General features: G+C 43.7%; 1 protein-coding gene across 1 annotated transcript in view; it reads right to left on the bottom strand.

Moving 5' to 3' along the window:
- LOC107120489 (disco-interacting protein 2 homolog C-like) overlaps nucleotides 1-17,259 on the bottom strand; it is a 352,819-nt gene that overhangs the window by 70,698 nt on the left and 264,862 nt on the right. Inside the window, exons 4-5 of the mRNA XM_015423200.1 lie at nucleotides 11,690-11,815; nucleotides 8,021-8,230 (exon numbers count right to left, since the gene is read on the bottom strand). Of these exons, the coding sequence (XP_015278686.1) occupies nucleotides 8,021-8,230; nucleotides 11,690-11,815 (336 nt within the window). The remainder of the gene's footprint in view (nucleotides 1-8,020; nucleotides 8,231-11,689; nucleotides 11,816-17,259) is intronic.

Raw genomic sequence — 17,259 nt, 5'->3', positions numbered from 1 at the left:
TGGCTGGGGATGCAGGGCAGGGAACATCTCATTGCTGACACCCAAGACTGAGTAGCTCCTCTTCCCTAGGCACACATACTTTACTGTAGCTGCTTATGTCCAGACACTGATTTTAAACTAGTAAGATCTTGGCAGTTTCTTCTCTCCAGCTGGGGTTCTGCTTTCCCCCCTAGCGTCTGCTTCTACTGTTTTTTTGATATTTGTTTTAATCTTTATTGTTTCCAAATACTTTCTTAGCGGCTTTGCAGCTTTCTAAATCAAAAAGCAGGGCCATAAATATTTCAGGTAACTAAGGTTTACTGACAGTCCCACGGAGTTCAGATTTCGAAGATGGATTCTCTTTGAAGTCGCTCACAGAGCCATTCAAGAGCCCTAAGAGCATTCCAGGCCTCTTCCCAACTCAAAACTCATGTCAAACACAACCACACCAGGAGGTCTCACTGCCCATCAGCAATACAGCCGTGGAAGTGAAACAGAACTGGACTATTATGGTAACCCTTGCAACAGCTCTCTGAACGTGGAGAGTTTTTGACATTTCAGAGGCTTAATGTAAACAACAAGTACACATGAAACTGCTTGATACTGAATCAGACCCTTGGTCCATCCACGCCCTTAGCAAGGAATTCTTTCAGGGTGTGTATGTGTAATTAACAGAGAACTGGTGAGGTTCGGCAGGCAGGCAGGGCAGAATGGCCCATCCAGATGCTTCATTGAACCTGGAGGGGAGGGAGAGGAGTAGCTCCTTACCCCGCCAGCAAGCAGTTGCCATGTCTCTGGCTTCTCTGGGACTTTTCCTTTTCCTTTTTTTTTTCCTTTTGCAAAAAGCAGTCGTCACCGCCAGGCTGGGGAAGGAGGGGCTGAAGCAGGCAGGATCGTGGGAGGTGGAATGAGGGGAGAGGAGGGCTTTGGGCCTCTCCTGTCAGGCTTCTGAGCCTCAGGCTGTCTCTCCTGCTCCTCCTCCCCCCATCCCAAATCCTCAAGATTCCCACTCTGCATCTCTTTCCCGCCCCTTCCCCATTGTGGGAAGCAGCAGCTTCTAAGGGCAAAAGGAGGAAGGGCAAAGCGGCTTCGGCTGTTGAGACCGAGTGTCCCCGTCCGTCTGGGGCAGCTGAAACGGCCAAATTATGGGAACCGAGAGGTTCTGCACCCCACAAGCAGTGACGGTTTGCAAAAGGAGAGGCGGGGGTGGGGGAACGGGGGTTGCAAAAGAGCCTCCTCCGAAACTCCTGCAAAGCTGTGGAAGGGCACAATCTGAATTGAACCTCTTAAGGAGGTTGGTGGTTGGAACCTCCCCCCCCCCTCCGACCTTCCAGTGCAGTTCCAAGATTGGGGGGGCACTGAAAATTCAGGAGGGGGCGTTGCCTCAGATGCCCCGCACTAGCTATGGCCCTGGGTCCATCAAAGTCAGTACTGTCTACTCTGACTAGCAGCAGCTCTCGAAGGTCTCAGGCAGAGGTCTTTCACATCACCTCCTACCTAACCCTTTTAACTGGGGATTGAACCTGGGACCTTCTGCATGCCAAGCAGATGCTTTACCACTGAGCCACAGCCCCTCAACAAAGACCATAACAGCTAAATGGAAAGCTATATTTTTTATATTTGCTGGCCACAACAAAGAACTGTGATTAAATCGAATGGCATTGTATTAGAAGTCGGGACAACCTTATACAAAACCATGCATGCTCTGAACCTTGGTTGTATTTCATGTTCCAGTCTTTTAAACGTTATTCCCCCTTGTCTTGGGGGGGGGGGAACCCCATATTCTGCTCTGGACTCTGAAGGTCAGATCCCCACTGAGTTCAGAATGGAATTTTTTCTGTTCTTCACAGTCAGCGGTGTTGAATGCCGCCCTTTAAAAATTCATATGTATCACAGCTAGCACTTTGGGAATGTAATGGTTTGTCATATTGTGGCATCTCCCACAGACAGAGTAGACTGCAGAGGGAACTCCCCAGATGGAAGTATGGGAATTTGCATTTCTTTGTCATTAAGAGCACATTGTTATTTCTGAATAATTGGGAGGGGGAGGCCTTGCCACAGTGTGCTGTCCTACTTATTGGGGATGAATGAAACATCCCGATTACCCATGCATTACTTGGACTGCTTTGCTTTAAAATCATACGGCATGGGCAAAAAAAACCCCCAGCCTGTAGGAATTACTCCTCTAATACAAGGAGAATGAAACACCACTGGACAGATTAAAGACTGCTTTTTTTATTTAAGGGAAGAAGAGGAGACTTCCATGATGTCTCTGTTCCAGGAAAGAGACCTGAAACTGGCTCGCCCACAATCCTTACCTGCTAATAGGCACTTAAGGAGACCGCCTTAGATGCCTGTCATGCTGAGAGAGGTCATCCCTGAGCACCTGTCTACCATCTAATTAAGAAGTTGAAATAACTTAACATATGTCAAAGCTGCCGTCATGCCTGGAACCATTCTGGTCTTCAGATTCCTTCCATAGCTTAGATTTTTAAGAGCCACTGGTGACTTGACTTCTTAATATAAGGTATTACAAGAGCCAGTCGACATATTTTGCCAGCAGAAACAAGTCCCAAAGGGCTGCTCCTTCACTCAGCATGCGTAGTTGCACAAGCCCTTGCATCTTATGGGACAGATTTCCATGCCACTGCCAAGTGTTCTGGGCAGCTCCTGTCATCATCGTGCAAGTGCTGTGCATGAACCGTGTGACCCACACGAATGGGCCAATGTTCAAAATCTCCTACAAGTTACAAATCTGAACACATGACCTGTACCTTACATACCCACATGTGAAGTACAGATTGCACACTCCTCATCTAGGGTATAATATGTACCCATGTACACAAGCTGTGATTGGTGCATAGAAGCGGAACCAATGGGTATGATCTCCATCTCCATACGTAAATATATTTTACCCTGCCTTTCCACTCTGTCCAGTGGAGGCTCAAGACAGCTTCCAAAATAAGCCATGCCGCACAAACATATTAAAATATTATCAAAACCCACAAAACACAGAAAGCCCTAAAAACATCATTGCCACATTTGCTCAGTTGCCAATATTTGTTCAATTGCCCTCAAAAGCCAAACTAAACGGAAAGGCAACGGCCTTAGAAACACTTGCTGAAGAATCAATCCCTGTGGACCCCCCATGGAAGAAAACATCAAAGAAGAAATGTGCTCAAGCCATGGCTGATCAAATGGACACCAGGGATGGGGTACCACAGAGAAAGCCCTGTGAAGATCCAAGTTGGTGAACAGGATCGCACCAGAGACGGTCCTTCAGATATGGGGGTCTCAAGCCCTGTAGGGCTTTGACCTGAAAGCAAACAGGTTGCCAGCACAGTCGAAGAATTGTGATGGTATGTTCAGAAATGTGAGCTTTACTTAACAAGCAAGCAATTGCACTACGTTCCAAAAAGAAGCTTCTGGATAGTTTTAAAAGGGCAGCTTCACGAAGAGCATGTTACAGTAATTAAGTTTCAAAATAATGGAAGCAGGGATCATCATTATCAATTTGGCAGCGTCTAGATAAGCAGCCATTTTCCACAATAAATGAAGTTGGGGGCGGGGGGACCTCACGTATCTTCCAACTGCATTAACCTGATCTCACAACAACACGGCAGGATCTAATAAGATTCCCAAACTCTTCAGTATATTGTTCAGAGGTAGTGATGAAACTATCTGTGTGGTCTACATAAGTCCCTCCAAACTTTGCCTTACTGACCAGCATCTTTTCTGTCTTCCCTGGAGTTACCTTTAGGCCGCTCGACCGGAGTGACCAGGCACCAGCCTGCAAAGACTGTCGCTTTTGGTGGCTTACTGAAAGAAGTAGAGAGCTGGGCATCATGAGAATACTGATGACACCCAACCCCAAAGCTCCATTTAAGCATATAAATTAAACACTGGCTGAAGAATCAATCCCTGTGGACCCCCCATGGAATAAATCCCGCACCACTCCAAGTTGTCCACAGAAACTCTTTGAGCTCACCCTCACATTACAAAAACCAACATTCAAATGACTTCAATACAGTACCTTTCAGACCCACTGTAGTTTCAAGGAGTCTTAATAAAATAAAGCTATATCAAAGGCAGTAGACTAATCCAACAAGATCAGCAAAGGTGTATTTCCTTCTTCTCACTATAAACAAAGATCGCTCACCAGAACCACCAATACAGTCTATCCCAAAGCCAAACTGAAATGGGTCAGGAATAGATGAATTACCTCGGAGATCCTGGGGTTCTTCTGCCACCACTGTCAATCACTTAACTTTTTTTTAAAAAAATGGTAAAACTGACATGGGCCTATAACTGGCTATGGTATCTCCACTAAGAGAGGGGTGTTTCCAATTAAAGGTTGAACAACAGCCCCTTTTAGAGGCTTTGGGAAAATCACTTTCCAAAGTGATCTTAGCCAAAATACTCCTTAGCTTGTTCTCACAAGATCCGACTAACTAAGTGGGACAAGGATGCAGGATACAAAAGGCTGACTTCACTGTCCCCAAGGTCCTAGACACACTAAGAAGAGAAATGAGAGAAACAGAAATGAGAAAAACTACCCAAATAAACCTGACACAACCAAAACTTCTAATTCTAGACTAATTCTTAAACTGGAGTCCAAGTTGGATCACACTCCAAAACTTTTACCAGCAAAGAAATCTGCAAAATCATCACAGCTAATAGCTGAATTAACCTCATTCTGGAACACAGTCTTAGGTTAAGGAATTCTGAATAATCTTAAATAGGGTTGCCAGTTTTGGGTTGGGAGATACCTGGAGATTTGGGGGTAGAGCCTGGGGAGGGTGGGGTTTGGGGAGAGGAGGGAGCTTAGCAGGGATGTGATACCACAGAGTCTACCCTCCAAAGCAGCCATTTTCTCCAGGGGAACTGATCTCTGTAGACCGGAGATGAATTGTGATAGTGGGAGATCTCCAGATGCCACCTGGAGGTTGGCACCCCTAATCTTAAATAACTGAATTAGCTGGAGTTCAACTAAAGCAATGGTAGCCAGACCTGGGGGGCGCGGGAATCTTTGCTACTATCACTACCCCCTCATAGGCCTTCAAATGAGCTCTGTGGCACGTTCTGTTAAATATGGCTCAAGTCCCCCACCACAGGTGCTTTAACGATAACTGATAGTTCCCTAGAAATCCGGAGCTGTCTCTGTGAGTGAGAGAACACACCAGAGAGAAGAGAGACTGATGTTCCAGGCCCCCACAAGAGCATCAGGAGAATCACCACCCCTCACCAGTGTTCCCTCTAAGCTGAGTTAGTGTGAGCTAACTCACAGTTTTTTTAGCCTCCAGCTCACAGATTTTCGTCTTCGCTCAGGAAGGGCGGCTCCAGAGCAAACTAATGTATGCAGTAGTCAAATCGCTTGCTCACAACTTTAATGCCGGTAGCTCACAAAGTAGAATTTTTGCTCACAAGACTCTACAGCTTAAGAGGGAACATTGCCCCTCACCATTTCAAAATCCCCAACAGATGTCTGGAAACCAACTGGATCCGTAAATCTTTGGGAACAGGCCATCTTATAGAGTCCTCTGCCCCTGCCGGAAGGAAGTGCCACAGCCATCTGGATTTTAAAGAAATAATGGTCCAACTACCCACAGGCATTACATGCAGCCTATTAATGGGGAGACACTTCGGTAATGGACTGCTATTTCTCAATAATGCAACATTTTTTTAAAAAAAACCCTTAAATCCCCAGCATTTGTAAAAAAGATGGTGTGCCAAGTCTAAAATTAACAAAATGCCAAATTATTTTTATAAAGATATAATTGAAGACAACATTCAGACTTGGTGACTAATGCAACCTTTAAAAAATTGGATAAATGTAATTTTCCAAGTCATAATGAGAAGGTGATTTCAACAGGAAGTCATAGAGACATTCCAAATACAGGGAGTTAACCTGCTGAGAATGCAACAGCTTTCCTTTAACATGTATGTGGAGAAAAGCACAACAAAGCAGGTTCAAGGTGCCTCCAAAGGAAAAGCTCAATTTATCTCAACCTGGGTAGGAGGAGGAGGAGATTGGATTTATACCCCACCCTTCACTACCCAAAGGTGTCTCAGAGCAGCTCACAAACTCCTTTCCCTTCCCCTCCCCACAACAGACACCCTGTGAGGTAGGTGGGGCTGAGAGAGCTCTTGACAGAAACTGCTCTTTTTCAAGAACAGCTGTGCCAGAACTATGGCTTGCCCAAGGTCATCCAGCAGGTGCAAGTGGAGGAGTGGGGAATCAAACCCGGTTCTCCCAGATTAGAGTCCACGCACTTAACCACTACACCAAACTGGCTCTCACAATGATCAGGAGAATCACCACCCCTCACCAGGGTAGGAGAGGACTACCAAACAGTTTTAATTAACATAGGCAGATGCCATAAGGAACACTGTCACAATAAAGCTAAGGACTTGGGCTGCAAATGAATACGCTTCTGTTTCAAGCTGGTAAAGTGTGTTTTTTTTAATTTCCCAGCACATTATTTCAGTTCCCCACATCAGACATCAAGCTCTACAGTAGATGTTCTAGGTTTCCCTGTAATCATGATGTCATAACAATGAATTTTTAAAAATGAAGCATGCACTGGTTCCTTAGAGGTAAACATCCTCAAATTAATTTGGAGTAAGACACTAAACAACAAAAGATGATGATTGCTATCCAGCTAGATTGTTCAACAGATCACTACTATCTTTTCTCCTCCATAGTAGATAACATTCTTAGGACCACATAGCACATAGATAGCATTCAACATGTACTCTAGCATGTAATCCCAGGAATAAAGCCTTTGAAAAAGAACCAAAGTTGTGATCCTTTACAAACTTACTTGGAAGCAAGTCTAATTAAAACCACTGGCATGCCAGTTTGGAAGCAGATTCCAATCTAGACCACACTAATGGCCTAATCCTTTGTACATTTACTCAGAAATAATCCCCAGCATGTTCCATTATCCTTGCTCTGAAACATGAATTCAACCTTAATACTGCAAAAGGACCAAATTTAGGAATCAGAGATGAGTTACACAACTGGATGATGACAACAGTAGAGAAAATGTGTTTCAGACCTTCCACTACCTAATGAGATGAGCCTAAGGAGGTATGACATACAGGCCTTAACTTAGGGCAAAGTTCTGGCCTAGCTAAAACAATTCCTATGACTATTTACTTAGGATTAATCTTATTTTAGTCAGCCTCAAAAACAGAGCATCTCACGCATGCTTCAGAAACAACCCTAAAAACTCCACACCCCTAAAATATAAGGAGCAAGCCCTGTTGAACAATGTGATACTTAATTTACAAGTTAAGTGTCGATATACTTGGGCTACAACCTTAAACCTACTTATTTGGAAGTAAATCCTGTGAACATATCCATATAAACATGGTGCAGAACAGGTACAAGCTTGTAAGAAATTTTAAGAAAACCCTACTGAACCACACCCTAGGAGCCATTTATTCCATCACCCTCTTTCAAACATTCTTCATTAGTATTTTGGCTAAAGCATCAATCTGCACACAAACACTTAAATATTTTCTGCCTTTTTTTCTCTCGAACATGATTGCACAGATAACAATTTAGAACCTTAAATCCTGAACAGTGAGCCTTGTTGGCTTCTGCGACAGTTACCATCTTGATTCTATTGCTTTTGTTACCTTAGTATCCTAATAACACTACCAAAGAAAAATTAAGAAAAAAGCACAATGGCTTAGAGAAAAACACACATGAACTTCAGAACTCAATCACATCCAAATGGCCCAGTACACAGGAGACCATCTTTTGGGAAAGCCCAGAGGGTTATTAAGTCAAATGGACATGCATAGTATGGGTTGGATCCAGCCATTTTTTTCATTCGATCTCACCAGTTCCCCTCCTTATTACAGTTCCCAACCCACATGGCTTTCACCCATGCAGGTCCCATGACTACCAGGCACAGGTTTTCTGTGGTCAAAGCAAACCCTATGGTCCTTTTCTCATCAGTGGAATAGCTGACTGGATCCAACCCAATATAACCAGAAGAGAAAGGAATGATAAATACAATAGACAAACCTATGTGTGTTTGCGCCATTACGTCTGCTAGCCTATGTGCAGCACCACTGCCTCCACTTTGCGTTGAAGATGAAGAAGTTGTAGATGTAGTAGAGCCATGGATTGCTTGGCTGATCCAGTGTTCCATATTTATACTCCCTTGGCTTGAGGTTGGAGTTCCCTGGGAATCACCTTGTACAGAGCCTTCATCTTCTGAACCAGATGAGGTATCTAAACATGAAAATAAGTTAAAAGTTTCATGTTTGAATGAGAATAAACAAGCACATGGACAAAAGACACTGATTCCAGAGACAGCTGCAAATTTGGCAGTCAATCTACACAGTCAAATCAACCACCGGTTGGATGGTGCTACTACTTCATTCCAAGAGAAAGAGTGGAACATCTATAGAAATGGAACAATTTGCAAAAGCACAGAAGAAAAAGAAGAAGAAGAAGAAGAAGAAGGAGAAGAAGGAGAAGAAGAAGAAGAGGAGGAGGAGGAGGAGGAGGAAGGAAGGAAGGAAGGAAGGAAGGAAGGAAGGAAGGAAGGAAGGAAGGAAGGTATTGCCTGTGCAGAAAAGCCCTCCTGAATAATTCCATTGTGCATAGTCTGTGGAAAGCCAGGAGAGTGCGAGCCTTCCTGGCCTCCTCAGGCAGGCCATTCCACAAGGCGGGGGCCACAGAAGAGAAGGCACCGTGTACAGGCAGGTGTTAATTTCAGTGGAACATTTCCGTGCGTGCTTATCTTTCCTACTGAGAAACGATGACCGAGGGGTGACATGATTGATGTTTATAAGATTATGCATGGGAAAGAGCAGGTAGAGAAAGAGGTACTTTTCTCCCTTTCTCACAATACAAGAACTCGTGGGCACTCCATGAAATTGCTGAGCGGTCGGGTTAGAACAGATAAAAGGAAGTACTTCTTCACCCAAAGAGTGATTAACACATGGAATTCACTGCCACAGGAGGTGGTGGCAGCTACAAGCATGGACGGCTTCAAGAGGGAACTGGATAAACATATGGAGCAGAGGTCCATCAGTGGCTATTAGCCACAAGGTATTCTTGGTGCTTGGGGGAGGGCAACAGTGGGAGGGCTTCTAGTGTCTTGGCTCCACTGATGGACCTCCTGATGGCACCTGGTATTTTTGGCCACTGTGTGACAGAATGTTGGACTGGATGGGCCAACTGGCCTGATCCAACATTGGCTTCTCTTATGTTCTTATGTTAAGAATCAGCAAAGAAAGCTGTTTTTGCACACAGCCGTGATCAGAGGCACAATATTTTTGGACAGAGGATTCCCCTGTATTTCAAATTTGTTTGATATTTCAGCAGTGATCCATCTGTGAGCAAGTAATCATTCCTCCTTTTGATGCTTGTGTAGAATGAAAATGCACATATGGATGCACATCTGGGACACTTCCAGTCTTGATGGGCTGCAGGGGAACTATGGCAAAACGATACTGCATTCTGAAAGTGGTTCTCCAACGGACGGGTTCCTGGGAAAGGACAAAGCCCAACAGGAAGAAAAATCATGGCCCCAGAGTATGAGGACAAAGTGTCCCACTGTAATCAGGAAATGTTCTTCCCGAGGCCCTCAGTCCCTCACTGCTCCCCGGTGCAGCAACATGAGAAATTGGACAACAAAAAATGATGTCACAGTGTGACTTCCAACTGCGTAACTGGAAATGATGTGTTGCTGCAACACTTTATCAACTACAGTAAAACCATAGAGTGGGGGGGGGGCTCCTACAGTATCTCTCATGATGTGCCTTCTGGTTTTGTGACTGGAAGTGATATTACAACACTATAGGACTCCCAGCTATGCCCCTACAAGCTCCTGGGGCAGTTGGGAGGAGGGTAAGAAAGAGATCAAACTTAACTGCTGCAAATACAGCAACAAAAACAGGAGATGATTTCAGGGAGATGATTATGCCCTCCCTCCAAACCTGCTTTGACCTTTAATTTAAAGAGCAAAAATTCAGCTGTTAATAAAAACATCTTCTTCACTTGCAAATTAGTCACAGTGTCAAGAAGCTGAAAGGCTTGGGGCAGAGGAAAACCAGAATATTATGCTTACATATGTGAAGATCGGGCTGCAAGAACGTATTCGCCTTGTGCCACAACAAGGTTGCCAAACCCATAGTGGGGGGTGGCTATCCCCTGCCCCCCAGCTCCCACGACCCATCACTGTTTTAAGCTGCAGTGGAAGGAAAACAAACTAACAAAAAAGGCTGTCAAACCAATGATGTGAGGTCTCCCTCAGAGAAAACTGGGTGCACTGTCAGTCCTTTCTAGGAATCTTCTGAATTTGCTGATTGCTAGAGAGAAAAGAACTGATATCATGTTCAAGTTTTCCCCGGAAGTGACATCAGAATGTCATCCCCCCCACCCCCAATGCCCTCCATCTCCTGCGTGGTGGACTCTAATCTGGGAGAACCGGGTTTGATTCTCCATTCTTCCACGTGAAGCCTGCTGGGTGACCTTGGGCCAGTCATGATTCTCTCACAACTCTCTCAGCCCCACCTACCTCATGAGGTGCCTGTTGTGGGGAGAGGAAGGGAAGGCGATTGTAAGATGCTTTGAGACTCCTTAAGGTAGAGAAAAGCGGGGTATAAAAACCAACTCTTCTTCTCTTGCTTGCCAGGCTAATCCAAAATATACAGTGTTTTGCCCAGTGGGCCTCCGTGGAAAGGGAATTTTAAAGCTGCAGCGCTGCAACAGACGAAGCTCTGCTTTGTACACTCATAAGTAATGGCCCAAGGAGGACTCACAGCCCTGCCCTATCTGCAGGTCTTAGTAATAGAGGAGACAATCTATTTGCACTGCCATATCCACACCAACTAAAAATACCATCTTGACCTTAAGACCTTTATTCAGAAGTTAGGCCCTCTGTATTTAGATAGGACTTGTTGTCAAGTAAAAGAAGAGGAAGAGAAGAAGAGATTGGATTTATACCCCGCCCTTCACTACCCAAAGGTGTCTCAGAGCAGCTTACAAACTCCTTTCCCTTCCCCTCCCCACAACAGACACCCTGTGAGGTAGGTGGGGCTGAGAGAGCTCTGACAGAAACTGCTCTTTTTTCAAGAACAGCTCTTATCAGAACTACGGCTTGCCCAAGGTCATCAGCCAGGTGCAAGTGGATGAGTGGGGAATCAAACCCGGCTCTCCCAGATTAGAGTCCGCGCACTTAACCACTACACCAAACTGGCTCTTTGTAATTAAGTAATTAAGATCAGAGGTATTAGCCATAGTAAATGGGAAAATACAAAGTGGGACAGTGACTTCTACTGGAAAAGTCCAAAAGGGACACTTAAGAACAATTGGATAACTAGCCAGAAAACTGGCCCTGCTGGTGGACCTCCTCATGGCACCTGGGTTTTGGCCACTGTATGAGAACAGAGTGTTGGACTAGATGGGCCATTGGCCTGATCAAACATGGCTTCTCTTATGTTCTCTTATGTTCTTATGGTTGTTGGATTTGATTTAGATTGCAGGTGAATGCAAACTAACCCTGGAGTCGGTCTCAAAGACTTCTATATGAACAACCACGAAACTGGATTGCTTTCCAACATTCCTCCCTCATCTTTTAAAGTTTCTTTAATTCTAATTCAAGTAACACTGAACATGAACTAATAATTTTTAAAAAGTTTTAAAATATTTGCTAGAAGACACATAGCACCAGCCTCATACCTGGGGGTGTGTAGGCATCCATTGAGGTTTGCACTACCAATGAACGTCGCTTGGATGGCATCGGCACCGCCATCTTCCTTTCTTTATGTTTTGCAAGAGCTGCCTGGACGGCTTCTGTATGGACGTCTAGAATTGAAAACTAAATATTAGTTTGGAAGTCAAGCAAATGAATCCCATAAACCCAGAGAGCCTTTTACAAGAGCAGTGATTTTATGAATTCCTTAGGCGCAAGATTTATGCATCCTTCAGACTTGTACACAAGAACCCTAGTTCTGCAGAGAGTCACACAACAATCAGCAAGGTATGCACCAGAATTAGGATGGCCAGTAGGCCTGGAGAAAAATGTCTCTTCCCTGGAATAGACCTCATGTGCAGAAAAGAGCACAGAAAGCTTTTCATGTCAGGGAGGTAAATAATATCACCGGGTAAACGACATCTATCAAAGAGACAGGACATTTCCCCCCAACTGTAATAAAGTTACATATTTGTGTACATTTTTGAAAGCTCTGGTAATTGTGCTAATGGCTCAATTCTGATATTTTTTTGGGTGCTTTAGACAAGCATGTTGGGCATAGAGTGCAGAATTTTAGAACAAGGGGGCACTGTTTAAACAAGATAAATCACAACCACTCAAGTTCCAATCAGTGTTCCCCCTAAGCTGAGTTAGTGTGAGCTAGCTCACTGTTCTTTAGCCTCCAGCTCACACATTTTTGTCTTAGCTCAGGAAGGGTGGCTCCAGAGCAAACTGATTTATGCAGTAGCCAAATCGCTTGCTCACAACTTTAATGCCCATAGCTCACAAAGTAGATTTTTTGTTCACAAGACTCCACAGCTTAGGGAGCATTGGTTCCAATTTTGTTTGTCTGTGGGGGTCAAGGCAAGATGGGTGGTATGCATCTGCATGAACACTGATATGCTTTTTCTGGTACCTTTTTTCCTATACCTTCAACAGTCACACGCTCAAGAGGAGGTGTACAGTTTGTAGTGATAGGAAATCCTCCACTGGGTTCAGTAACTGCAGAGAGGCAGTAATTCAAAGCCCCAAGCACTGTCAGTAAAAGAAATATCTTGGAAAAACTGGTTTGACTTTCAGCTCATAACTTCTAGGGAAACAAGAAACCACAAGTCCTTTAAAAACATATTTCAAGGAAGTGTTTTGTTTCACATTTAAGGCATGTTCTAAGAGCAGAAACATGAGGTCAAAATCCACCAGAAAACCTCCACCACATTCTGACAACAAATGTATCCTCTAGTTCACTGAAATGTTTTAATGACAGTATCAAAGTTCTGGGAAAATATGGGGTGGGAGGGAAAAAATACAAAAAAATACAAGTTATCCTATTTTGAAGTCTGTGCTCATTTTGTTCCATGACTAGAGACTTCAGTATCCCCCCCTCCCCGCACGCTAATAACGACTCAATGTTCGATTCTGGAAGGTAAAATATTTTGATTTATATAAAGTACATTTTTAAAAGCAACCAGTCTTATTTTAATGAAACAACCTCCCTCAGTGCGTTTTAACCATTGCTGGTAGGCAGCAAACGGGCTGGAAATCAAACAAAATAATATTTAAAAAGGTAAACCTTGGAGAAAAATCTATTCAACAATCTTTTTGTGTTTTTTCAAAAAGAGAGAGTTTGGACCATTTTCATTGACTGGACACAGAACAGCACTTTCTAGGACAGAGTAACAGTGAAAAGTATACTTTGGCCCTGGTCACACGGGCCGGATATCACGGAGGGGAGGTGTGGCTAACTGTCCCGGCACAGTTTGATCTGCGATTACGTGATCAGACACGCCGGCGGGACACCACGGGTCCTTCCCTCGGCGCCAGCGGGTAAACGAGGGACCGGAGGGGAATGCCGCGTGCCGGTGCGATCACACCACGGGTGTCTGGAGGCAGCCCGTGGCAAACGTTTACTAGTACCTTGGAGGTACTAGTTTTTAAATGCGCATTGTCGGCGGTAAGCCACGGGTGCGCTCCACTTCCCAGATGTTGGGGTGTGATCGCGCCCGGATAATCCACCCACCTTCCGTGCCTCTCCTGCGGTAACTTTGCCGTGTGACCGGGGTCCTAAACTAGGAATTTCGCCTGATCATATTAACTGCCAGGAAGAAGTTTATATGGGAACACAGTATACCAACCCAAATTGGACTAATGCCGGAAAAAGAAACCACAAAACTGCAAAGTAGCTTTTTGTGGCTTTAATCATGCATATTCTCAGAAAACAACTGAGGTTGCACTGTTTTTTATATCTGATAATCCACCTTGAGTCTCAGCAAGAAAATTAGACTACAAATGAAATAAATAAATAAAGCCATCTATTAGCAAGGTGCACTGGCCATAAGCCATACCCTTATAGCCTTCCTTCAGCTACATTTTTAAAAAACATAATGCAAGGCAGCATGCTTAGCCATGGGAAGGATGAGATTAAAAACAAACAAAAAAAAACCCTAAAAGCAAAAGACAAGATTTCTTCTGTAAAGATATGAACCAACAACCTTTTCTTTTGAAACATAATGCAAGGCAGCATGCTTAGCCACGGGAAGGATGATATTAAAAACAAATAATAAAAAAACCCCTAAAAGCAAAAGACAAGATTTCTTCTTTAAAGATACGAACCAACAACCTTTTCTTTTGCATATATACTCAGAAGTAAGCTCCATTGTTCCATAAGGTAAACTCTCAAGTAAGAGTGCAAAGAACTGCAGTGTTAGGAGAATGTCATCTTATAAAGATGACCAATCTTGTAATCTTTACTGTACTGAAATGCGGTGGCCCAGGAAATATTCAAGCACAGTGAGCTCTGAGCATACAGGGTGGAACAGTCTCACTGCCAGGAGAAGGACTGGAGAATAACAACCCTACTTGTTCTTGTTCCTCAGTATCCATGTGCTATTTCAAGAGTAAATGGCCCACCCTGTATTTTTAGTTCTGTATCTTGTCATTGTTCCGCATGTAAGGTATATTTCAAGAGACTTTTTTAAAAAAGCCAGCATAACGTAGCATTGCCACTGTTATTATCTCAGTGCGAGCAATCACAGTTCTCTTATTTCCAGTGCATACAAAGAGAATGCTAACACTTCACCTCGCAGCTTATCATGGATATGAATCTGGACATTATTATTAGCAACATGTTGTGCACTTTCACACGCTGTCCACAAGCATGTTGATTTGGAAGTCCCAGCGAATTCACTAAGAACTATTTGACCTGCAAAGAGCTATAGCACAAATGCGTAATAAAACAATTGCCTGTTTTCTTTAATGCAGCACTTTCCTAACATTTTAAGCAAAACATTACAAGGCACAGATTTTAAATAAGCAATGGTGATTTAATTTGAGGATTTTTCTTTTTAAAATTTAATTATTTATACCTGTGGGGTTGTAGTTCAAACTGGATTTACTGCTGCTGTTGGGTCTGAGCATTGGGTTTTATTATATTTTAATTATATTTAAAAACTACATCTCCCCAAACAGTGAGGGGAAGGGAATTTGAATTGTTTTAAATATTTAATTTGCCATTTCCCTGGGGGTAAGCCACACTAATCCTGGGACTGATTTCTGAGTAGACCTGTTGAGGATTGCTCCCTTTGCCTGGTTGTCTCTAATTTACAATGTAGGATTCTTGCTACCATTGTTCCTGGAGGTCTCCTATGCTTTTAATAGCTGTGTGAGAGGCAAACAATTATCAAGTGAGGCTTTCTGCAGTATGAGATGGCTGATGGGTAATGTTACACCTGGTAATTTTCTACATATCATGTACCCCCCTCAGATTTCTAAGGTTTGGGGTATTCATACTAAGAATTACAGAAAAGCAAAAGAAAAACTGCAATAGGTCTATCAGTTATGATAGACAGCCCAATTACATATGAATTTACTTTAAATGTTTGGATTAGTATATGCAAAGAAGGGGATAGTGTGAGCTAGAAATGAGTCAATGGTTAGGAAAACATAGGGTTGCCAGGTGCTTTCCTCCTGCCAGTGGGGGAATTGAGGGGTGTTCTGGGGGTGGGCAGGGACATCGGCAACGCACTGACATCACTTCCGGAATGTGGAGGGAACGCTCCACTTTTTAGAAAAAAACTCTGTGGTAAAAATGGCTACAAACCATGGAGATTTGCCCTCAAAAGTAGAGTGTTGCCCCCGATGGCACCGACACAATGATGTCAGTTTCAGAATTGATGTCAGCATATTGTCTGTTTGGGGGCAAAGTTTCCACCACTGGCCAGCTGGCCAGCGACAAGCCAGAACCCACAAAAGCGGGGGGTCCACTGCCCTGACCAGGAGCCTGGCAAGTTTAACAGAACCTGAATATTCAGGACCTGCTGCCTCCTCACCTCGGTTTTTTAAAAAGAATACACGGCTTAGTAATACCACGATGACTTAGTTGGCATTTGTAGTTCATTTCAAGCCTACAAGGGACTGTATTTACCGAGATTTTAGGGACTGGGACAGGCTTATATTCTCTATACCTGTAAGTAAACAAGAGATGAAGTGGTTGAAATGGGTTTACAATCCTGAATCAACAGTTTTTAGCATCCCTGATCATATAACCGAAGTCCTTAGAGAACTCTCATGTCTACTATTAAAAATAATCCTTGATTTGAGTTTTATCATTGAGGCAATCCTTCTGGTACCATTTTGCACAGAAAATCTTATACCCAGAATTAAACTTTATTGGTCTTAAAAGTGCCACTGTACTCAAACTTTGTTCTGTTGCTTCAGACCAACATGGCTACCCACCTGAATCTGCTTCTTGTATGGTTTGGGTGGATTTCAACTATGACAAACACAACTTCCTCTCCCAATATATATGACGTAGGCCTCCAGAGAGGGCTGCCAACTCTGGATTGGGAAACTTGTAGAGATTGGGGGAGGTTGGGGATTGGAGGGACCTCAGAGGGATAGAATTCCATAGTGTTTTCCCTCCAAATTAGCCATTTTCCCCAGGGGAACTGATCTCTGTAGCCTGGAGACCCACTGTAATTCCAGGCCCTGCCTGGAGGTTGGCAACTCAACCTCCAGCACCCATACACTTTGGCTGAATTCAGACATCATGAACAAATCAGGTCATGCCAAGATTTACTGGTTTAGAAATAATAGTCATTCATCATGTTTAGATCAGCCCTTTCAATAAACTGATGTTTGTTTCTTGTCACCATGGTTCAGAATCTTAGTTTGTAAGCAAGAACCTGACTGCAGTTTGTTAAAATGTCCAGCTAGAAATGACAACAAACTGAGGCAAGTTGCAAACCAGAAATCTTCAACCCTGGCATTCTGCATGATGGGAAGAAGAAGAGCAGATAGAAAGACATGCAGAAGCCCAAGAATGTCCTGGGTAGTTCTAAGAATGAAGAAACCGTGGTTTGTTTGAGAAGTCTGAATGCAGCTATTGTATGGGTAGGGGAGAAAACCGATCTCTTCTCACAGAGGTGATGGCTTTCCCCACCATCTAGTGGCTACACAGGGGAGCTATTGTCCTTCTTTTACACTGTACTGACCCTCACATTTATTACTCAAATGTATACTTCTGAGATTAGAAAGGGGGTTAGAGGGTTCTTTTTAGCTG

The sequence above is a fragment of the Gekko japonicus genome, unplaced genomic scaffold (assembly GCF_001447785.1).
Source record: "Gekko japonicus isolate JY-2015 unplaced genomic scaffold, Gekko_japonicus_V1.1 scaffold839, whole genome shotgun sequence".
Taxonomy (NCBI): domain Eukaryota; kingdom Metazoa; phylum Chordata; class Lepidosauria; order Squamata; family Gekkonidae; genus Gekko; species Gekko japonicus.
The sequence above is the reverse complement of the archived record's forward strand: the minus strand, read 5'-3'. Positions and strand labels throughout refer to the sequence as shown.